General features: G+C 38.3%; 1 protein-coding gene across 3 annotated transcripts in view; it reads right to left on the bottom strand.

The window, feature by feature from the left end:
- Positions 1-25,813, bottom strand: part of LOC140151044 (phospholipase A2-like) — a 65,166-nt gene that overhangs the window by 26,192 nt on the left and 13,161 nt on the right. Inside the window, exons 3-4 of one of the 3 annotated variants that reach the window (XR_011858889.1) lie at positions 19,937-20,100; positions 17,980-18,819 (exon numbers count right to left, since the gene is read on the bottom strand). The exons of 1 other annotated variant lie outside the window; for it this stretch is intronic. Coding sequence is in view for 1 of the 2 variants with exons in the window: in XM_072173238.1 (XP_072029339.1) it covers positions 1,852-1,942 (91 nt within the window). In the remaining variant the exon portion in view is untranslated. Of the gene's footprint in view, positions 1-1,851; positions 2,035-17,979; positions 18,820-19,936; positions 20,101-25,813 lie in introns of those variants that run through there. One more of the 3 variants, XM_072173238.1, reaches the window with a different exon arrangement.

The raw sequence follows: 25,813 nt of genomic DNA, 5'->3' as shown, positions 1-25,813 counted from the left end.
CCAACAGGATGTTAAAGGTTTGCAAATTGGGATCCCAAAAATTTGGCATGTGCAGGGGGGGGGAAGATTTTTGACAGGCCGTGAAGGAGGGTGGCGATTTTTGGCGTGCCGAAGGAGGAGGGGCAAGCATTTTTTGGCACGCCGTTTGGAAATTTTGCCCTCCAGAGGCTCATAATTATTGCACAGCCCTGAGCCCTTAATATCTGCTGAACCATCTTCCAAACACCGATGGTCTGCTTTCCAACTTGTTGTTTATAAGTTTTAAAAATTGACCTCCAAAATACTGCAACCCGTATTCATTTACCCTATATAGTTTCACGGAATCACGGTCATTGGTTTTAGGAACCATGGGCCTCAAGGAAGAACAGATGATTAATTGTGTTTTCAACTGATTGAGTGTCCCAGGTTAAAGAAGAAATAAAACAAAGTAACAAACAAACAAACAAACGAAATCTGTTCATTGTTATAATAATGGGGATCTGGGGATCCAGTGACCCGTGAGATATATCGCACGCGATCTGTTATAGGCCTACAATTCTACATATGACCTTTACCTATTCAATTTTGTACAACTACAAATGACTATATTCAACGTGCTCAGATATACCATAGACAGTAGAGAGAACTGCACATTTTTGGCCGTATTCATTTGTCTGAGTTTCTCAGTCATTGGTTTTAGGAACAATAACACGAAATCTGTTCATTCTATTGTTATAATAATGGGGATCTGGGGATCCAGTGATCCGTGAGATATATCACACGATCTGTTCATTTTAGGCCTACATATGACCTTAACCTATTCAATTTTGTACAAATGGCTACATTATATGATTATATTTAATAGGAATTTTCAACGTACTCAGATATGACACCAAAAACTTAAAAAATTAAGAATTTTAAAACCACAGAAAATTTTAACCTATAAAAATCATCATGTATGGGGCCTATAATCGGCTCATACATCGCCTTTAAGGCCATTATCAAACCAGAGAAGATGTAAGGAAGATCGTCTCTAATCAAACCAAACAATAAATTTTAAAAAAACACGTCCTGAAAAGGGTCTGATATTCCGGGCTGAAATTTATAGCTTATTATGGCCAAAATAGACAAAAATGCACTTAACATGCTTAAGAACGACTGCTAAATATTCCCGGGCCTGTATGTATTGGACTTTATATTTTAAAAACTTTATAGGCTAAATCGAAAGGTATGTACTTAAAGGAGCATTTCATGATCCTAGCATCCTCTTAGTGACATTTTCAGTAGATATACACTGAAAAAGCTTATTCCCAAAGTTTCAGTTGATTCTGATTTTGCATGTGCGAGTTATGCATGATTATGTGTATTACAATGCTCCATAGACAATGTGTTGTAATTTCTGGTGTACCAGAACGTAATTCAAATTTCACAATATTTTTGCTAAACGAATTAATCTGCACTAATTTTTTTATACATAAACATTATGTAGCAAGAGGTTTTTTGAGAAAAGTGTGTGTGGGTGGGGGGTGTGGGGGTATGTGTGTGGGGGTGATGCCGGGATCGAGCATTGGCTTTAGATGGCAGCAAAGTTCTTTAAAGCTAATTTTTACTAACACTATTATGCTCTAATTGTTCCAATTTCTTTCGAGCAGATAACCGCTGCTGCGATGCTAGTGGCGCTGCGCTATAAGATGCCTTTGCAAAGATAATCAAGATATGAAATAAGTGACCATGCAACACGTCAATACTCGAAAATCGAAAAAAATATCTCGTGCATAATAGCAAGATACTCTATATGCAACTATGAACCTTTGGAATTCAAATATTAGCCCTAAAAACAAATTATGGCATTTATAAGTTATAAATACGTACCGGCGTCTTTTGCGACATCCTCATCCAGCTTAGCTCCAGCTGCCAAGGAGGCAACAAATAACAACGTGAGAAATATGGCCACCTTCATCATTTAAATTAAAACGAAATAGCGTCTTCCGATTTAAGGTTAAAAAACAATAATGAGATAAATTCAAGCAGTTGCTGCGTGTCCGTGTGCGTTCGTTGAAGTGTTATGTCTAATACGGTTTTATACAATATGTCTATTTTATACCAGGAGCTAGGACATGTGACTTGTTGACGTACTTTGTTTATTGTTGTCACTTCAATTTTTAGGTTTCTGCAGGGGGCGGCACTAAATTCGCGGGTTTTTGTATTAGCCACAATATACTGTTATCACTTCAATTTTTAGGTTTCTGCAGGGGGTGGGGTGGCACTAAATTCGCGGGGTTTTGTATTAGCCACAATATACTGTTATCACTTCAATTTTTAGGTTTCTGCAGGGGGTGGCACTAAATTCGCGGGTTTTTGTATTAGCCACAATATACAAACCTATGACGAATTTTGTTGGCTTGCTCTTAACAAAGTGAGGCAAGGTATCGATCGGTTATGAACAATTCACATTGTGATGTGGCCCGAGTAATTTAATTTAATTATTTAACTTTGTTTACAATCTGAAAGTATGTCATGAGATGGGAAACCCCCTTGTACGTGCAAGATAATGGTGTGGAAAGTCATTTTGGAATTCTCCCCAAATTATTGTAAACAAAGTCAGATCTATGTCTGGAACTTGGAAATCCCCAGTTCAGCATTATTGCACCATAGAGAAAAACACCCAGGAAGTGATGTAATGAGAAAAGTTAATGTGTATAATTAATCTTGGGAAATCTCAAGCTTGCATCATCTGTGAAGATGTGAATGAAGTGATGCTTTATTAATAGATCTTGGGTTTTCTGGACTATAAAAATGTGAGAGCTTGAGTTTGCTGATTATAGAATGTCATGGGAGATTGAAGACTCCACATGTGTGTGATGGTCTTCGTGCTTCAAAAAAGAAGTACATTTTAACCAGTTTATATAGCCAATAATTGAGCTATTTTAATACAGCAACGAAGGAGATTGCGAGCAAACAAATGTGCTCTTCCTCATCAAAGGATTAAAGTTCTTCTGTCGAATTGCTGGGGTTTGCTGGGTTTGTGAAGGCCACGCATCTGTCAAAACAGCGGAGCTGTGTCAAAGCATGGTAGGTATTGTCAAAGAAACCTGTTCCCTGGAAATAGAGTGATTGGTGAAAGAAACACCATTTTTGGAGAAAGCAGCGCAAGGAGATACATTATTGGAGAAAGCAGCGCAAGGAGATATATTATTGGAGAAAGCAGCGCAAGGAGATATATTGTGGAGAAAGCAGCGCAAGAAGATAAGTAATAGGAGGCCCATCCACACAATATAAAAATAAATAAAGGAATAGATGGAACGCGTATAAAAATTAAAAGAACAGACCTTCCAGAATAGGTAGTCGTTACTCTCAGTTTCATGTCTAAAAAGGCAATCGTCAGACAACACGATGAAATGCTTTGGAGGGACTGCCATCTCTTTGGAATGTGAAAGAATATACATTCCATGGTGTCAAAATAGCCTAAGTTTATCCCAGAGTTAGTCGGACTCTACATTCTCAACACCCTATCCAGAAAGCTTGACAAGAAGAATATCGGACTTTGCCATGTTTACCGCGACGACGGACTTGCAGTTATCAAAATCGGGCATCGCAGCTGACACGGAAAGACATCGCTAAGACATTTCGCGACTTGGGCCTAAAAATCACCATCGACTGCAATCTGAAAGTAACCAACTTCCTTGACATCGCCCTCAACCTAAACAATGGTAAATACTACCCATACCACAAATCTAACGACTGGCCAGTGTACATCCACAAGGACTCCAAGTTCCAACCATCCGCCTTCAACAATGTCGCTACCAACATCGGTAAATCTTTCCTAAAGCTCATCGACAAACACTTTCCCGAAGGATCCCAGCTCAACAAAATATTCAACAGGAACAGTTACAGCTGTGTCCAATGTAGCCAGCATTATCAAGTTTCACAAGAAGGTTTCATCCAAGAAAGATAACCAGCGAGGAAAGACAGGTAAGTTATGCAATTGCCGCAATAATACAACATGAAGCCTACAAGCATGACAAGAGAAGATCTGACTCCCAGCATCATCTACAAAGTAGAAGTGAAAGCAGCCAACTAGGACAGCACCAAGGTCTACATCGGTCTTACTGAATTGACCTTCAGGAAGCGTTATTATAGCCACCAGCAGTCATTCAGGGAAGCACACGTACAGCACTGAATTATCACGGTATGTATGGGATCTAAAGAAGAAGGAGAAGGAATACATTATCGCATGGTCTATCGCCGCAAAAGCATGCGCTTACGACAATGGCACCAAGCGCTGCGACTTATGTCTCAACGGGGACAAAGGAAGACTACTCAACAGAAGGTCGGAATTAGCATCAAATGCCGCCGCCATCAGAACAAGTTCAACCTCGCAAATTTCAACAAGGATATTACGTAAGTACCGGTATTTCTCTCACGTCCGCAATACCCGTCTCATGCCGCCCTCTACGACAGAACAATTTTCCCTCTCACGTCCACATTAATAGGATAAGGCCTACAGTAAGTAGCGAATAGCCCTCAGTCCCTCAGTTGTCTGATGATCGCATTAGCGTGAAAGTCACGAGTTACAACTTTCATTCTCGTCGATAACACCGGACAAGTGAGAGTTGTTGCAGGTGCCGGTGGTGCTGGATCACTGTCTATTTTAACAGCAACAGCATTGGTAAATATCATGAAGCGAATTATGCTGACAATGAATATCTATTGTTTAACAATAAAAGACTAGCTAAATAAATTTTGTGGTCCCAACACAAAAATTGCCTAATCTCCATTTTTGGCGAAAATAGAAATATTGGACTTTCCAGTGACTACAAAGACGTCTATTTCCAACCCCAATAACGCCACAGCCCAGTGGACCATAGCCTTATATATACAGAGCCCTATGGGCAGAGTTCTTAAAACGCTTTTTTTTTCTTCAAAGGCAGCTGTGTTGCACTATAATCAATCAATCAATCAATCAATCACACAATCAATCAATCAATCAATCAATCAATCGATCAATCAATCATAGAATTTGTATAAGCGTCAGTATCCAAATCAAGAAATTATGCTCAATGGCGCACGGAATAATTATGCATGAATTGAGTGGCAACAAAATAAGTCTCGGTTTTGTTTAGGTATACTCTGACTTGAAAACCAGTGATCGTGTTTTTCGTTCACGCCAGAATATGTTTTTGGCACGAACTCTAAAATTAATAAATAAATAATAATTATATCCTAAACAATAAGAAACGGTTTTATTATTCTCCTTGATACTCACTGCATACAATACCAAACCACCCATAGTGGGTAGGAGAACATGAAAACTAATATGAGATACTGTATTAGGATCACATATTAAGTATCATGTGAGAGTATACCCTTGTACTCCAGAAGACAGGATCACATATTAATATGAAAGAGCGCCCTCTGTTGTTATTAATCGTATTTAATGCGTATTTACAACGTTGTGAATAAATATTTGACACCATAGAATATAAAAACTAGTAATTTGATAAGTTAAAATAAGATTTTTAACGGAATAAATCTAAATAATATGATTATGCAGTTTATTCCGTTAAATATTTACCCCATAATTTCCCTCATTCTTCAGGCCCTGCCCTCTATCGGGTGCTAATTTAAAGTTTAAGCTTGATTGCTATTGTTTCTTTGTAAGCCTGCGGCGCAACCTTGAACAATATTGTCCTTGAGATAACGCCCCGTAGCCACCCCAGCCAGCCCCATACCTCATTTCAATTTTTAACATACCCATATCCTGCTTTTTATATTCCATAGTGTCGCACATTAATATGTGATCCTGTCTTCTGAGTACAAGAGTATACTCTCACATGATACTTAATATGTGATCTTAATACAGTATCTCATATTAGTTTTCATGTTCTCCTACCCACTATGGGTGACCAAACGATTTTAGCTTGATGTCCTCGATAATGGTGTAACTGGCCGGGCCCAACTCGTTTTTAGACTCTTCCTGAAACCAACTAGACAATACTTACCAAATAAAGGAAATGTTATGCTGTTGTGCTGCTCTTTGTTATTATTTACTTTGAATTTTTTATTCAACCTGGTCGGGAGTATCAGTGGTTTGAAGCATTTGTTCACTTGGCTAAAAAGTGTTGACAAAAATGGTACATTGTTTTTAGATGAGCCAGATAGGTGGGCTTAAATTGGGGTGAGGCAATGCGGTACTGCTAGTCTGCTACTATAGTACCAGAGATGCATGAAATGTGTGATGCTCCGGAGGAACGTTTTTACCTTAGCCAAATGGCATTTGGCCACGGGTCTCTTTTTCATAGATTCTGATTCTGATTCTGATTGATTGATTGATTGATTGATTGATTGATTGATTGATTGATTGATTTACTTATTTACTTATTTACTTATTTACTTACTTACTTACTTACTTACTTACTTACTTACTTACTTACTTACTTTGTTTTTTTACTTGTTTGTTTGTTTGTTTGTTTGTTTGTTTGTTTGTTTGTTTGTTTGTTTGTTTGTTTTATTTATTTATTTATTTATTTATTTATTTATTTATTTATTTATTTATTTATTCTACCAATCATATAAAGAGCCATCGTAGCCATATTCGTTTGTCAATTTTGACGAAATTTGGTTATTAAGACCATTGCGGGGTGCCACAAATGTCATGTGAAAATGTCTGGCGCAAATGTCTTGTCAAGGTCAGTATAGCACAAAACGTGTTTTTCACTTAAAATGCTACTCATTCCCCATATTACATAGCACCGTGACATCAGTTGCACACATGCATCGTCTATAGCCAGTGTCTAAAAGTTGTACACACACAGAATTGGGGTCAAAGGTAATTTAGGGGTCAATTCCGGCATCTAATCAAATACCTTAAATCGGCCATCGTAGCCATTATGCTTTTTGCCATGTTGACCATAGTTAAGCACTAGGACCATTGGGTGGTGCCACAAATGCCAAGTGATCATTTGCGGTCAAAGTTCTTCCACTTACGGACAATGATCAAAAACGTAATTTTCACTGAAATTTACTAGGGGGATGTGACCCCCATGATAGATTTGCACGCAAATATGTCATCCATACAGCAAAGATATATAGTCCTTACAAGCCCATTGTGGTTCAATGAGCCATGTATAATAATAATTGGGTTGATCATTCCTCACTTATGTGAACTTTAAAGTATACAAGATAGTAAGAATAGGTATGTCCTTGCAAGGCTAAGATAGGTAAATAATCTTTACAGAGCCTTCCAAGGGCATCCGTGTATTTACCTAGCTAAGCTAGGTCCTGTTTTTCTATCCGATTCTTCTTCTTTCTTTCTTTACCAAATACTTTGAAAATGCTGCTGCTCCTGTAAATTACATAGTAGGCCTACAATGTCGTCACCACCATGAACCATAGGCTGGTGGTACAAATGTCGCATGAACAACTCTAGGCCAAAGGTCATAAAAAGGTCAACATCACTGGCTATAAGGGCCGTGCTCTGTGAGCACACTGTCTAGTTTGTTTGTTTTACGGGAAAATGTTATTATCAACGTTTCAAACGTCAAGTGGATTCACAAAAGGTTTCGGTTGATTTACCTATAATGCTCTTTATCCTAAAATGTAAGGTGATGTGTAGGGGGTAGGTCGGCCGAATGTTATTCCGGCTCAGCTATATCATGCACATATAAACAGATTTTGAATTAGATTTGGGGAGTGTGTCAATGTTCATGTTCATTCGCTGCTTGTCACTTTTCAGGTTATAATATAACGAACTGTGGTTTCAAGATGATGTGTTCATGGCCAGTGACCGACCACGACTACATTACCCTGGAAGAGAACTATATAAAGTGACTTATGAAGAAGACGTCACGCACGATGTAAGTTTTATGGAAAACTCTCTGACAAACATATGAAATACATTCACGATGCATGTCGTTGACAGACTAGTAACTATACCTATATTTAATATTCATTTATTATTTATTTATCAACTTTATTTCAGTTATTTATTTTATTTTATTGATTTCTAGTTGGTCATCACGAATATCAGGCAATTTTGATAGCCAAAGGGGATCATTTGGCCAGATGACCTCTCGATGACCTTTGACCTCCAACCAATGTAAATAATATTCTTCAGACCACTTGCAGTAATCTTGAAGCATTTTTGACCTTGTGTGACCTTTGACCCAATCTGAAATTCTGAATACATCAGTTGGGTTAGTGGTTCTTCTGGCTATACGTTATACCACTATGATGCAATTTAGAGCAGATATAGCATTTTAAAGATTGTCACAAAATGACCCCTAATAATCCCTGCATGACTTTTAACCCAAATCGGTGTAGGCCCTATATCCTGTATAAAGCTTGTGTAAGTGGTTCATAACCAGGTTTTGTGGTTTCTAGCATGTAATTCAGTGTACGTAGTAGCCTGTATAGAAAATTTTAGTATGATCTCTAATAACCTCACATGCCCTTTGGCCCAATATGTTTATATCACATATGAAGCTTAGGTCAGTAGTTCATCTGGCCAACTTTATAAGAGTCTGGATGTTAAGAATTATTAGAAGCAGATTTGACAGCTCCACAATATATCATGTGTGCCACACCTGATGTACATGTAATACCAGAATCGACCAGAATACATCATTATATAGATGCAATTTACTATTCAGTACACACGTATTGCTTTTGTTTGTTTATTACAGATAATCGAAGGATTAGAAGAGAGGGGACATAATATAACACAACACAGTGTCAAAGACTATGGCCCTCTCTCAGTAATTCAACTGGTAACCACTAACATCTATGCCAAATCAGACAAGCGAAAATCCGGCTATGGAGAGACTGGCTACTGACAGGGGTTTGCTAGGGGGTGGGGTGGGGTGGGGTGGGTGCAGAGTGTTTGTTCTTTTAAAAGGCTTGTAGGGTGTATATCACTTTGTAGGTTTTGTCTTATACTATTAGTATTAAATTAAACCTATTAAATACTAGTTATAACCAGGCACGCACTTGTATATCTCTTGTTGTAGGGAGTAGGCGGGTGGGGACGGGGAGAGAAATTGGGGTGTGTTCGGGTATGTGTGATGAGTGTGTATTTGCTGATTTGTCGAATCCCTGTACATTGTAGATGATCATGTTAGTCAAAGGAAACTTTTCAAAACAAAAATACTAGCCTACTTTTGTATATTTTGATTTATTTGTAGACATAAAATTTGTTTTTATAAGCTGTTTGCTGCTTGAATATTATTCAATGATTTCGTTTCATTTTTAAAATGGAATGGAGGGAAACAAACATGGAACTTGTATTTTATGCATACGAAGGGTACTTTTATTGAAATTTGAAAATGTTCATTTAGTGAAAAGATTTATCAGATTTGTACTTCAAATCAAATAACAATTTTTGCTTGACAAAACCAGGAAGTTTTTACTCACTATAATATTTCGTCCATCTCATCGGAGGACTTCATCAGATCTGAGTATCTGATCCACTTTCCCGGGAAACTAATTTCCAGACTTCAAAAGTGAGTCACAGACTTAGACTCATGGTTTTTGTCCCCTCTTTCTGATCTCCATCGCTTCCCGTCTTCGTACTTCCTTACACTTTCTGACATGCTCCCTGTCAAGTATCTTGGAGTCCTCCCTACATCATGATTCTCTTACGACATGATCAGATATAGCTGACTGAGTATGTTCTTGCTCGGATGTCCTACACCCGGGTCCTACATTTTTACCGAGTAAACTTCTAGTTTGTTTTCTTAACTTCCACATGATGTTCCGCAAACCTAATCCCGAAGATGCGAGAGGTCGATCTCACCAACATGTTTTCACGTGTGTTTTCACGTGTAAGTATAAAACGTCACGTTAAAAGATTGATCTCAGCACGGTTTTTGACCATCAGGGTCATAACGTGTCTATAGTTTTCAAGCAAATCACTTTTAACTGTAACTTTAAAAACTGTTGATAGTTTATAAAATTGCACATCACTTGAAATGTTCTTAGAGAGGTTGCGATTTCCAAACGCCGTGATCGTACGTATGCCATCTCTCTATTCAAAATCACTCTCCTGTACTGACGGGCGAGTTCGCTTATTTAGCCAGTATTGAAGATTTTGCACGTACGAAATAAACGTGTGGACAACGTAGAAAATGCACAAAATTTATCCCTTTTATAATAATTTTACAAGGGTTTTGACCATACGAAGGAAAGTCTAACTTTTATTAGGATCTTTTTTATTTGTAAGAAATCATTGCAGTGAGGTGTTGGACAATCTGTTGCAGTGAGGTTCAACAGATTGTCCATTGAAATGCGTGTGAGATCGGCCATATAAAAAGATATTTGATACAAACGTACGGAGTAACGCACGGTGGACGGTGAAATCGACTATTTTGTACAGCGTCTCGACGGTTCAGGCAGCGACTATTTTTCCCCACAAAAAAGTATCATTTTGAAAATAAAGTTATGATGCAGGGCTTATGCATTTGTGGTCCTTAATCTATCAAAATATTTGTTCTTTAGCAACCATTATAATATTCGGGAAGCACTGAAGTACAATTAATTTTAAGTGGTATGTTAACCCTGCCTTATTCAGTCATTATCAAAATGATGCTGTATGGAGGGGCCTTCCTTGCACTATTTGGAAAGACAAATTTGGTATCAAATTAAAGCTCTGTTTCTGTAGATTCCAAAACTTTTGTCGGCATATATCGATGACCGTTGACTTTTTTCGCCATTTCGCGGTGCAAAAAGTAAGGGCAAAAAATAAACTTAACTCATCACTCACATTTCAAAGTCGGAAGTTGTCCTAATCCGCCACAGAGCATTACTTTCGAGATAAAATGTCTGTTTTTTCTGCATATAATCAATGAATGCACTTGTCGAATTCATATGAGCTGATATATCAATACCCTTCAATGTGACAACTTAAACAGTCAAAAAGGGAAGTGTCACATCCAGGATTTGAAGTATTTGAGCGACATGTAGGGCCTACTTTGTGGTTTCACCCTGCACACACAATTGTCTATTGTTAACCCCAATTTTTTTAACCAAGGTCCGTCACGTCAACCAGCGGCCTAAGATATACAAAATCGTTGAGGGGGGGGGGTGCAAGCCCCACTGGCATTTTTATTTTAAAGCCAAATTTTTTATAACTGGTCTTTTTCGGACATCTTGTCAGGCCATCATGAGAGAGATGGTACTGTCCTTCTGAGGTTGATTGGTAACCTAGCATTTTAACGCCAAAATCAAAGGCAAAAAAGGGAATGACATCCTATTTTTTGAAATTTTCAGCGTATGTAGGGCCTGAACATTGTGGTTACCCTGCATAATCAAATTGTCTATTGTTAACCTGCAATTTTCTCCAGAAAAAATAACCAGCGGCCTAAGATATACCGGCGGTCGTGGTGGGGTGGGGGGGGGGGGTACACCAGCCCACTGGCAACGCCACTTTTAAAAACAATATATTTTACTGACCTGATAGTTTCGGACATCTCTGGTCAAGAGACCATCATTAGATTGAAAATCTAGTCCTTCTGTCTGAAGATTGACATCAGAGGGCGTACTAACGCAAAGCGAAGGTCAGCTAAGTAATATCACAGATTCCGATCACCCAGATCATATTGTCATCAAAAATTTTGTGCTGTCTCAATCCAATTGATCAAAATTTGTCGAACTGTCGTGGTACGCAAATTGTTTGCTTAAGATTGTGTCAGTTTGACTCATCGAAATAACTTTCATTCCAAATTTCAAACCTATTAAAACGACGAATAACGATCCAACCTCATGGTCAGGATTTGGTCGGACATTTTGAACCGCTGTCCAACCTGAAAAATCCAATGTCCAATTGTGCAAATAAAAGCCGCCTAACACCTAGCGAAGATGCAAGGACGAGGAGGGTTAATAGAATAATAGCTAATAATATATATAATGGAGATAATTCCGCAGGTAATCCCGTCGCATCTATTCATACATATAGTCCTTTTGTTCGCAAGTACATCAATGCATAGATACCGCGTATAATTAATCCGATTATTATGTCACTTCAACAACTTCACATGTGTGTTTTGTCGAAGGGAACTGTATTGCGTTATTCTTTTGTCTACCTGTGTTTTCGCGGAAGGTGTAAAACGGGTGATGGAATGCAGTTTAAAATTTCCGCCAAGGCCGAATCATTTCACATATTAGAGAGCTTGCGAAATGAAGTTACTTTAACTTTAACTTTAACGTCTAGAGGATTATAGAGGATTATGTATTCAAAACCAAGGTGGTTTTGAATACATGATCCTCTATAATCCTCTAGACGTTAAAGTTAAAGTTAAAGTAACGTCATTTCGCAAGCTCTCTTTTGAGTGCATTGTAGCCAACGGCTACCCAACTAAAGGCTGCTAGTCAGGTGTAGGAATGCGTGAATTTGGATTCCTCTATAACCCACATACGTAGTGTCACAATTGGCGCAAGGTATCTCGTACACACAACCGGTCGTACAGAGGGGATCTTTTTGGGGCACCCTCTACGGAGGGTGCACCATATAGGCATGACTTTGTGAAAAGTTTCTAATTTTACTCTTGCTAGATTTACTCCGCAATTGTTTTGCTAAAATCATGCCCTTGCTCAGAAATAAAACCACAATATGCTTGGATTTTATTTTATTATTGTTTTCTGATATGCACGGGATAAAATGGTGTGCGTATATTCTTTGTTTAAAATACTAAATTAATGGACTTATAAAAACAACAAATAAACCGTGACCTTTGTACCTTTGTAAGGCTTTTAAACTGGTTTAAAAACCAGTTTACCGCCTCTTAGAACCCGATAGACGGTGACCAACACTATGGACCACAATAGCCTAATTTCAATGGCATAGTACAATAACCTCAATTAAACAATCATAGTGCAAAATTTGACCTAAGTTGCAGAGTATGAGTTTTTGTACCAAAAGTTTCAAAGTCATTCAATGAATGTACAAATGTATTGGGGTTAAACCGATGGCCTTTGTTTGTTAATTACCATAAAATCCATATAGTGGTTATTGTCAAATTACAGTTGCCAAACTTACAATATGGTGACCCAATAATATGATTTTTATTTGTGGATGAATTTTGCTGTAATCAACGGAATCTGGCGAATGATTCAATTCCAGTCCAGATTGATACCAAACACATTAAAAGTTGGTACATTTTGATGAAAATGTGATATTTTCTTTTGAAATAATGCTGGGCTTTTCTTCTTACCAACAAGAAATCATCACCACTGCGTATGCATTATTTTTGTGATGACCTTCAAGATATAATGGCTATCAGAAACAGAGATAAGGTTGTTTATTCTACCAGAAGAATTTAGGCAGATATGAAATATGCTGGATATGTTTTTTATTTGTGGATGCAATGTACAGTAATCAAAAAAATTGGTGAATGATTCAATTTTAGTCCAGATTGATACCAAACACATTAAAGTTTGGTACATTTTGATGAAAATATGATATTTTCTTTTGAATTAATGCTGGGTCAAATTTTCTTCTTACCAACAACAAGACGGCAATGAAATCATCACCACTGTTCGAAGTTTTATAATATTAATAGTCAATAGTCGTTATCAGGTGTTAATTCCAATGATATACATTTGCAGACATGCTGGATACCAGCACAGCATGGGATATGTTTGATCAGGGAATAGATCCATTGTCCATAGGGGAAGTCTTATACACCAATCCGAGAAGCGTTTACTGTATTTGGCCCTCTATTGACGGAACCACAGTTGTACCAGTGCGGGAGATTTAACTTGTTCAATCAAGTCATGATCGTGTATTGAAAATCACTGTTGTGTACAATTCTGTATAGCACACTAACAAGTAAATGATAGAACCCCCGACCTTGGGACACCGCAGTTTTACGTGCAGGCAGGGTCGGGGACACCGCAGTAATGGCTTAGTCGGATTGGTGTATAGATAATATTATATCCTGAATTTAAATGCTTATGAATGATATAATTAAGATCTTAGACATCAATATTGTCTTTTCAACAGAAACATGAACTACCTTTAAAAAAGACAACACCATGGATGAAAATCATGTTACATAATTTTGTAATGACAAGTTCTTTGAATGCTAGTAACTTTTTGTGTGTGGCACAACTACCGGGTGGGAAATATCGGTATTATTGGTTAATACCACCAATACTAGAATAAAATTAAGTTTTAGGCCCTAGCTATGACCCATTTCCAGTTTTAGCCATTTAACAAACCTAATCATTGGTAAATGGCAAAAGACAGAAAAGGCAAAAGATCGAATAAATTTAGAGTTGTGAATTAAAGAGTTGTCAGGAAGCTGTAGGAGTTATGATATTGTTATGAATATGATGGACATAGGCGTAGATTCCGGGGGTGGGATAAATCCCCAATATTTTGATGGGGGAATGATCCATACAATTATCTCCCCAATGTTGACGTCTGTATGTGGGTTTCTGACCAAATTAACATCATATTTGGCCATTTTAGCCTAAAAAGTAGGAGTAATGTAGACCCATTTAGACACATTTTTCAAAACGGCTTTCAACATGAAAATTCCCGGTCACAGATCTTCCAGTATGGTATTAATCAATAATTTTCCACCAGGTTACACACACAAATAAAGGATGTTACGTTTATGAACAAAACGTTACGTTTGTATTTTCAACATTGTTAATCATTGCTACGTGTATGTTAACAAATGAAAGTTCTGTAATTTTTTTTAATTTGTCAATGCTACAAAAATGTAAGTATTCTTTTGGATATCATCAAATTGTAAATTTCTAGTCAGATTTTCAGTGTGTTAACAACTATGTATCAAAGACGTTACATTCATGTACAAAATGCTACTTTTTGATGGAGAATGAATGTTCTGTAATTGTTTTTTATCCTTCATCTCTATTTGATTTTCAGTGTATTAGCAAGTAGATGATGTATATGTATCACAGACGTTATACATTTATAAAAATTTAACATTTTCTTTTGGTCAACATTTATAGGTGGGGGATAACCCCCCATATTATGCCAGGGGGGAGCTTACTTATTTGTGTTTTCCATACTATTCATCGTATACCCCTGCATAACGAAATTCAACAATATTCAAATCAATATCCTCACTACAATAGGCGGATTATAGGCCCCCAAAACAGAACTCATAATCGCAAATTGACACGAAAGCTTCATTCCAATTTATTTCATCCAAAACGGTCCTGTCATACACCTTCCCCAATCAAACACATTTCTCTTGCATTTGATCATGTTCTACTCTTCCCTAGAAAAAAATCATTATAATACCAAATCTACACACCATGCCATATCACGTCCAAGCTCACATTGGGCGCCCCATTCCTTTTTTAAAGGAATTTTTATTAGTCCTTCGGGTGAACTAACAATTTCTTCAGGGTAGTATGAGGGCGTATCGCGTTGGCAATCCCTCATTTCAAATATTGAGTTTTAGTTTTGGTTTTGGTCACGTGGTTTCCTATTACCTTGCCTAATTTCGTTCTGATCTTACATAAAATACGTAGTGATATAGTGTTGCGCCCTATGCTAGCTCTTGATGTAGACATACTGTAAGATCTGGAAACCACTAGTCCTACATACCCTACATATCACCCTCATATGACAGATTGTACTTCTTCATCACGAAGGCTTGGATCCGAAACTGATAATATGCACGCGGCACGTATGAACGAACGGTCAGCGCAGGAAACATCGCAACCTTTCTAACATGTAATTCTAAACTTACCCCTAAAATCAATGTGTTATCTTGTCCCTCGTACGCGGCGAAGGCCACAAATATATTTAGGCTACTTGTTTGTTCTCTTAGTTGTCAGTGTTCATTTTGTAGAGTAAATGAATTAATGTTCGTGCGCGATTGAAGTTTTTCCGTAAAGACGTTATAATGTATTTTGATTTAAGCAAAAGTACAAATACTCACTTTGTTAAATTCTTCATCGTCTTGTGCGATTCTGCGCCTTATGTACAGATGTATGGCCTATAATGTAGCAGGTTGACAGACAGTCAATTTGCTAAGTATATATAATACTCTACTACTCTTTATGAACACGCAATATAATAAAACATAAACCTTCAAATGTTTTTGATAATACATAGCCTACGTCATATTGCATCACTTTCGAACAGTCTTACACCTAATTGTTGCATGTAGAAATTAGGACTCGTTCTTCATGTTATTACTATACTGAATGGGACCAAGTTTAAAAAGGGTGAAAAGCCACACAGGAAAGATTTTTTAACTTGGCCCCTTATCTTATGCCAGCAGCTTTGATGATCAAATATTATCTACAACCAGGCACCTGTGTTCAAGGCCTTTCTTTTATCTATTGACCTCAAAAGAAAGGATTAGAATTATCAGAATGGCGTCCCTGACCTGTTTCCACACATTATTAATTATTCTATTACCCCCACGACCCATTATTCAAAATCCCGCACTGTGATTTGTTGAAACGCGTCACGTGACAGACCATTAATTAGCGATAAAGTGTCAAGGGCAACGAACTTTATGTTCTTCTATCATACAGCGCACAGCAGAGCGCACAGCACACCTGCTTATGTAGGGGAGAATGGAATGCCACGGGTGTGTTATTGTATGTGCATACCTGCTTATAGGGGAGAATGGAATGTTAGGTTGTGTTATTGGAATGTGCATATACGCTTTGGCTACGCGTATGCGCTCCACCTTGAGGTAAACAACTTGAAATATTTGGGCAAAAAATGTGATATTTTCTCTTTAAATCACACTATTTTGTGGTAATAGAATAGAAATAAAGGGTGCAGCATTATCCTTTACACGCAAATAATGTGTCCTCGGCAGTAAAAACGTTTAAATAATGGGTTCGGCTGCGCCTCACCCATTGTTTACGTTTTTACTGCCTCGGACACATTATTTTCGTGTAAAGGATCATGCATTACCAAGGGGGTGACACTAAATTCACGGTTGTTCTATTAGCAACGCAAAACCTATGAAAAATTCCGCTGGTTTACTAGCTAGAAAGTGAGGCCAGTTATCGATCCGTTATGAATAATTCATGTTCGACCCCTTGGATCATGTTAATTAATATTGGCAAATAACAACGTTGTTAATTTTGCGAACTTTGCCTGTTCAATGAGAGTATAGCGCGCCCCCAATACATCTATCTGGGCACAAATCACGCGAAAACGATCCAGTTTAATGAAATGGCGGACGGGTATTCCCATCAGGCACCAGTGATATGTTTTTTCAAAGAAAGTCTACTCATTTGATATGAAATGACATTTTGCAATAGCAAAGTCAAAATTAGGACTTGAGGTCAATAATATGAAGGAAATACGTGACAAGGAGCCTCTTTTCTAGCAAAATTCAGGGCCAAAATAGTGTAAAATACAAATTTTTTGCGCACTACGCGCGCACATTGTAACAATATAGCCCTTTTCAGCCGGATAATGGGCGAAAATAATGTAAAATACCTTTTTTTCGCGCTGCGCGCGCACATCATCCCAATAGGGCCTTTTTCGGGAAGCTCGAAGACATACAGTCTCTATGTATTGTATGATGCAAATGCAACTTTTTTCGTCCGTGCCCCCAAAATTTTATTTTGCCCCCCCCTGAACAAGAAAGCTGGCTACGCCCCTGCACAGAGAGGTCAGTTACCAGGATATTGTCAGTAGCCTTAGTCGGCGTGGCTGTGGATTCAACCTACCATGGCGATTTCTGCCATGAAGATATCGGGGCGATGACACTGTGCGGGGTGGGCAGGGCCACACCACTCTTTATCATACATAAATTCTCCCGGCCACATTTCCCTAACATAGTAAACTAAAAAAAAAGGAAATTAAGTTCGGCAGAGTTGGGGCTCGAACCCACGCTGCACTGCGCCGCTATCATGTATACAGAATCGACATATCACCAGCGCCTTAGACCGCTCGGCCACATGACTTGTTGGTGTCATCGTGAAAATTTAAACATATAATCGCAACTTCATTACTTCAACATACCACGTGACAAGCAAAGACAGAAAACGTACCATATTTTGGAATTTTATTTGCTTAAAACATTAATGTGTATTATAATAGAGCTACCATTATTAATATTGTTGAATTCTCGATCGCATACAGACAATACGAGGGGCCTATATTACATCCACAATACATAAATTGATTTTGATTTTGGCCACGTGCCGCTCAGGACATCGCGTTGGTTGCGAGGTATAGAGCCCAGGCAGCCTAGTGTGTGCTTACCATTTTTCTTGTAAGACGATCTGAATTTTTATAGGAAAAGTCCACGTAGGTCCCAAAAGTTTCTTTCAGATATTAAAAGATTAGATTCCCATTAAGACGAAACGGTAATCTTTAGTCGGGACCTACGTAAAATTTACATAAAATTTTCACCATCAATTCAGGGTTAATTTTGACTAAATTCAGAAAATATTTTGGCGTATATAAAATTGAAATACAATTCTCTGCCTCCTAAACCACATAAATTTTAGCACGATTGGGTATCACGAATCGTTATGATGTGCAGTTAATATTCATATATTCTTTTATACATGTACATAGGATGCTTCAGTTTTAACACAAAAAATATTTAATTGAAAACCCTCCCACTCGGCGATTTCAAAAAGGTAACCACGCGTCCCTAGAATGTGTAATAAATTAGCATTAAAAATTTTCTTATTTTAGCAGCATTCTAGAAACTCTGGCGTATGGCGATCACGAGATCACGGGAGGGCATACGTCATCGGGCCTGGGTGTGAATGGATTGCCGTCACCGTCAGCATCGGTATCACTGTCTACTTGTGTCTTCAGGCAGGCGACGAACGCCATGTCACACGCACACAATTCACTGGAGCAAGCGTTGATTCCTGTTAAGAAAGGAAGAAAACCGGGATAGAAAATGTAATGGCAGAATAATTGGGAGGTCGCGATTCTTATACGCCGTGGTGCTCACGCCCGTCGATTCCAAATCACGTCCAGATGCACGAGGCAAGCCAAACCTGGTTTATCGACTGATAACGCTGGTTGGTTTATCCACCGAAAACGCTGTTTTTGGTTTTGTTTTGTTGTTGTTGTTGTCGTTTTTTGTCGAAAACCTTGTTTTCTGGTTTGTCAAATAATAAAAAATTGCTTCATTTAATTCGCATCTGTTTTCAAGTTTAAAAGTAGGCCCACTACGTGCTTAGCATAAATAACACAACTAACTTGGTTTTGATTTTATTACTGTTTACTAATTAGTCTAATATGCAAGTAAAGTAAAAACAACGGGAATTAACGCACGTAATAAAATGCCTTTTATGTCTAAAATGGTAGAAACCACAGTTGAAACACTCGCACAACGCTATTTTGCGTTGAGGTTACAAGAGATGGGGCTATTACGAACACGTAGTATTATCCGAGAGCCCGTATTTGGTGCAGTTTCGGTATTGAATATTTTGTGAAAAATAACTTAAATATTTATATTTCTTATGATCTAATATGAAATATTGTTATCTAAATGTTAATATTCGTATCTTTTTTTCAGTATTGTTTTTTTACAAAGTCAATAAATAATCCTTGTTTAAATTACTTAAATTCTTGTCGTCTTGACCAATGCAGTCACTCATAAGAAATAAATACCCCTGTTTAGAGAACAAACCATAAGAATTAAATATGCAAAACTATATTCTGAATAGAATAATTCTGCTCCAATAACCCCTCCCCCACGTGATATACCATTTCCTGACAATAGCAACCTGAGCTTTTATGATTTTGAAACCAATCCTCCTGCATCGCACAGAGTACGATTTTACACCTCTCCCATTGCAATGAATATGCTCTACATTTCCTAATCTTTCTTTGCTTACTATGCTAATGTTACAATGATTATTTTATCAAAAGTAGAAAATTTTATCCAAACGGTTACATTTGACATCAGAGCTCCCATTAGCTCCCATTGGGCGCCCCATGACTTTTTAAAGGAATTTTTATTAGTGCTAAACTTACCACTGCAAGTACATGGACTGGAATCTGTATCCAAATTGTATCCCCATGCCAACGGGGTACATTTTTTGCAATGTTGTTGACCCCACCACCACCATCCTCCTGTGCAAATCACATTGTCCTCTGTATTTGCATTGCTTGTGCAAATATCATGATCCATGCAACATCTGTTTGGGTGGAGATGTAAATGTTAAATTATTTTTCCGCCACGGTGGTATAATTTTACACTTTTTGGTGTCCCCGATTTGTATATCTTAGTGAGTGTTCAGAAATACTTGGGGGGTGGCTGGAAATTTTTTCATGTCAAAAATTTCTTAATTTTTATTTATTTATTTATTAAGGTATAAAGCAATCCAGAAAGCAGGTCACAGACCTGATACGCCTGGGTAACAATATTAAAAACATGTATAAAAAACATACAAAGCAACAACAAAATGCATACAATAGCATAACATTAAAAGGCAAAATTCACAGATTATTAAGACGCTGAACAACTTGAGGAATGGTAGATTGCAAGTACCTGGTTCGCTTACAGCGAGGAGGATCAATCTGCTGGGCATACCTAAGATTCCTACCGTGCCGATCACCTTTGGATTTAGGCAGCATTTGAGAATGTTTAGCAGACGCTTGCAAACCTTGGCCAAATCGTTAGCTGATTCTCCTCTCACATAAGGAAACCAAACCTAGTTTCTCCAAAGCAGCTCGATTATATATGTCGTTCTGTCTCACAATTATACGACACGCACAGTTCTGTATGAGCTCCATCTGCTCAGACTGTTCTGGATATACTAGTATGCCATAAAGGGCTGGCATATTCCATGATAGGCCGAATGTACATTTGATAAACTGAAGATAAATCATCCCACGAAGCATTGAAGCGTCTCAAAACATAAAGCATATACATTGTCTAGGGCGCGAGATATCATTGAATTGACTTGAGTAGTCCAACTAAGATCACTTTCTAAGGTGATACCAAGAAGTTTCATATTCTGAGTGACATCTAAAACAGATCCATTGAGAGTCAAAGGATTGAAGGAATGCTCCCTTTTCAAAAAACTGATGTGCATAATATGACATTTGGAAGGTTTTGGTAGCATGTCATTTTTGTTGCACCACTCACCTAAACGATCAAGATCTTTTTGCAGTTGTGAACAACCACCTGTCTTAGCATTTACAACTTCACCAAACGTCAGGTCATCAACATATTTCCACTTCAGGGGGGCTTCGGACGCAGCATCATTGACCATGGCGGAAAACATAATCGGACCAAATTTAGTGCCCTGAGGCACTCCCCGAAATAGATTGACATGCTGATGACCTGCCTTTGATTCTAACAGATTGGGTGCGATTACACAAAAAGCTACTAATGACAGGAATAATACTTGGGCGAATACCTATATCAATCAACTTCTGAACAGCAATATTGTGATTAATCCTGTCAAAGGCTTTGGTAAAGTCAACAGCACATAAGGTTGCATAATGGCCAGCCTCATCAATACCTTTAAGGACAGTGTCTACGACATGCACTAGGTAGTGAGTAGTAGAACTGTCCTTCACATTACCGTACTGCTGTTTATCAATGTGAGGGTAAAAGTCGACCATAGTCCACTCAGCCAGAAAGCTCTCAAAGATCTTACCGTTGAGGCGGGTAAGGCTGATAGGCCTTAGTTGATCAAGGCTTTTAGCATTAGGTGTTTTAGGTATCGGAGTTATTGATGAGGTTTTCCATACTGCTGGGAACACACCTTGGTTTAAACAACAATTAAATATGTGAGTTAATGGCTCAGTTAGTTCAAATGCAAACTCCTTTGTGACTCGCGGTGGAATGTCAGCCGGATGCGTGGACTTGTTAGACTTAATGTTACGTAATTTTTTGTTAACTTCACCAGGTAATATCCGCGGCGGAGGTAGAGTAGGGCAATAAGCGGTCAGGTTCCTAAGATCAAGCGGGGGTAACTGGTTACAAATATCAGCAAAATGATTGTTGATTGCTTCAGCGATAATAGGAGGATCCTTTGAGATTCCATCGATCTCTATGGTCTTTGCAGTGGATTTTCCTCCAGCTATGTTTTTAACATATTTGTGCCATTTACCTGGTTGGTTACAACCAACCCATCGATGTTCTTATTGAAAAGCTGGTTTTTGCGTTGACTATCTCGCGTTGCACTTTATTACGTAACTGTTTATAGGTGTCCATATTCCCACACATATAGGCTTTCTGACGCTGGTCTATTAACCGCTTTATGGATTCAGTCAGCCAGGGTTTGTCATCCTCCCTGTGTTTGACACATTTCAGGAAAATGAGTATGGAATTTTTCCAACAAGAGTTCTTCCAAAACAGATGCTTTCTCATCAGCGCTTTCAACAGCGTAAATCGCTTCCCATTTTTCAAGAGTTATCCACTGCCCAAAGCTGCGAATTGAAGAGTCAGTTAAAGGACGCACATAGCTTTACGATCAGCTTTAGGTTTGCGAACTTGTTTGTTTGGGTGTAAGGCAACACAACAATGATCGCTCTTACCAATGGCAGGAAGTTTAACTGGGTCTTGATAAAACGAATGGATATCAGTGACAATTTTATCAAGGGTGACATCTTTCCTCGTTGGAAAGGTAACAAGCTGGCTCATGTTGGCATGACATTCCACAAGAGATGTATCAAATTCATTAAAATCACCCAAAATAATGATGGAGGCATTCGTTTCAGATCTCAAACTATCAATTGTGTTTACCAAATGCTCTTGAAGCTGTGTTTCGAGCTTACATTTACATGGAAAGTAAACACATCCGATGTAAATATCAAACTTGTAAGTAGGCACCGTTATCTTAAGCCAAATCACCTCGAGTTCAGAAGGAACTATAATGTCAGAGGCTAACTCACTTTTAATGTACTCTCTGACAAATACAGCAACACCGCCACCTTTGGTTTTTTTAGCATGGTAACGGTCATTTCGATAACAGCGGTATCCACCTACAAGAGATATGTCATCAGGGAGATTTTTAAACCATGTTTCACACACAGCCACCACATCCGCTTCATTTTGTTTAATTACACATTCAAAATCCTCAAATTTGTTATTCAGCGATTGCGTATTAGTAAGAAAAAAAACTGGCAGAGCTGGACAGGTTTATCTTGAAGGAATCGGAACAAGGTTCGATTGCGTAACCGATCGAGTACAAGTATTATTCAAACGCCTTGATGTGTGAACAGTAATAGCCCTTCTTCGTGAACCCAAACCTTTTTTCCCCCCCCCCCCCCTCTTAATGGACCTAAAACTTTTTGACCCCCCTTATATTAGGTTCAAAACTATTTTGACCCCCATTATAATGTTATTAATGTACCATTCTACATCAAAGGACAGAGGAAACATATTAATGATACTAAAAAGTTATATTCATGTGCAATGAAATTGTACCTATGTCATTGATATAAAATAATTTAGTATTGTGGAAATGTTTTATATCATTTTGTAAAGAAGCTCAGTATTAATAAACCATACATTTATGATTGGAATCAATGGCGACGGAAGCATTAAAATTTATTGCAGGGGGTCGGGATGAGCATATTAATATTTTGTTCTGATTTTACTGAAACTTTTTGTTGCGGCGAAGCGTGCAAAATTCTTAGACTATTTTAGCCCAAAATGAAGGGTGTAGCCAGTCTTCTTGGTCGGGGTGGGCAAAATAAAATTTCGAGGGCATAGACGAAAAAAATTGCAGTTGCAAATACCAGTTTTGTTTTTAGAGAGACTGTACATGTATTTGAGCTTCCAAAAAAGACTTTATTTTTGATTTTACACTATTTTAGTCCATGATGGGGATGAAAATGTCTTTATTATGACAATGTGCGCACACAGCGCTCAAACATTTTGTATTTTACACTATTTTGGCTCATGATCGGGGTGAATTTGGGTGGAAAAGGGGCTCCTTGCCCTTTTCTTTTCCCACCAGATTTTCTCTTTAATTTTTTTGCAATGTTTTTCTTTCATTTTTTTGTCGGGGGCACTCTCCCCCTGTTTTCTGGCTATGCTACTGCCGAATTTGCAATTTTACCTTATATTTAAGCCCAAAACACGGTGCTTTTTGACGTTCTAAAAAAATTGCATAGAGCAATTACTGCTTTATTTTTTCTTCTACTAGGATTTTTAGGGGGATGTCCCCCCCCCCATTGAAAAAATTAGGGGTGGAAATGTGTTCCCCAGTTCTCCAAGCTTCCTCTGCCTATGATTGTAATGCAAATTCAGTGATAATAAATTAATACTCTGTACTATACCTAGGGACCTGAGCCCACTATACCTCAATTCGCGAGTTATAAAATGTTGTTGGGTATAAGGGTGGCCAGTTGGGTCCCCTCAACACAACCAAAAATATTTAGGTAACTTCTAATTTTACGTGGGGTCATAGAAGGGGGGGGGCCTTGATGTTTGCTAATTTTTGTTCAAACTATATCGACACAAATTTTGTGTAGATCATTTCATATGACATTTATTTTGTCATACAACCTTCTTGAAAGAAGATAATTTGAAAAATGTAAACCGGGGTGCGTTTGTAGTTGAAAATGTGTGTTAAGTTAAGGAGTGAGTCGGGGTATCGAAACAGGAAAGTTCATCACAGTTACTGAATGACCTACTATCAAAATGATATCAAGCTGAAAAGCTTATGTATCTGTGGTAAATTAGTTTATACCTTATCTGTAATGCCCTCATGTTGTTAATGTTAATGTCCCGAAATATTTGTGAAGAGATTCATCAGGTTTGTAGATAATTATAATTTGAAGTTTTCATATACAAAACCAAATTTTTGACACTGACCTGACAGTTTCGTATGTCTTGGACGACATACTTCTTCAGAGTGATTGGTATGCCATCATCCTCTGTGCTGGTGGTAACACAGCTCCATCCCTTGGGGCGTGGTCTTGAGGAGAGGGTCATACACGTGACGTAAATGGTAGGCCCCCTCGTTCCTGTTCATGACGGCCGGGCCTCTCTTACGTATCCAGATAGATTCTCTGATGAAGCGAGTACTCGCATCACACTCCTTCTGTAAAACTTTGGTGTCGTCCCAGTTGATGACATGGTTCTGTTGAATGGCGTGATCTGCTATAACTGACTCTTTTCTGCTGGCGCGTAAAGTTCTTTTTGCCCCTTTCCACTTTTTTCAACAGTGTTCCTGTTCAATTTTCGGCCGGTCTCACCAACGTATGTATCAGGTTTTTGCAAAAATCTCGTAGATACAGTCAGTTTTGTCTAGAGGGTCAATTTTGTCCTTCGGATGAACCAAAAGCTTCCTCAGCGAGGTGTTTGCCATGAAGCCAAAAAAGACCAGAAAAGAGTCAGTTACAGAGCAAAGCAAGTCAGCCATAGCGGATCACGCCATTCAACAGAACCGTGTCATCAACTGGGACGATACCAAAGTTTTACTGAAGGAGTGTGATGCGAGTACTCGCTTCATCAGAGAATCTATCTGGATACGTAAGAGATGCCCGGCCGTCATGAACAGGGACGAGGGGGCCTACCATTTAAGTCACGTGTATGACCCTCTCCTCAAGACAACGCCCCCAAGGGATGGAACTGTGTTACCACCAGCACAGAGGATGATGGGATACCAATCACTCTGAAGAAGTATGTCGTCCAAGACATACGAAACTGTCAGGTCAGTGTCAAAAATGTTGGTTTTGTACCCCTTCTTCAAATTATCCCTAAATATTGTTAATAACACTTTATAATTAATAACATTTGAATTTGCCAGATCAATCAGAGACAAGAATCAAGATCATATGTTTGATAAGGTTATTCTACTTATTGGAGGATTCCACCTGGCATTTGCAAAGTTATGAGAGAGACATCCTGACAACTAGTGGGCTGTGTCAAGAAGGAACAGCTAG

This window comes from Amphiura filiformis, chromosome 1 (assembly GCF_039555335.1).
Source record: "Amphiura filiformis chromosome 1, Afil_fr2py, whole genome shotgun sequence".
Classification (NCBI taxonomy): domain Eukaryota; kingdom Metazoa; phylum Echinodermata; class Ophiuroidea; order Amphilepidida; family Amphiuridae; genus Amphiura; species Amphiura filiformis.
The sequence above is the reverse complement of the archived record's forward strand: the minus strand, read 5'-3'. Positions and strand labels throughout refer to the sequence as shown.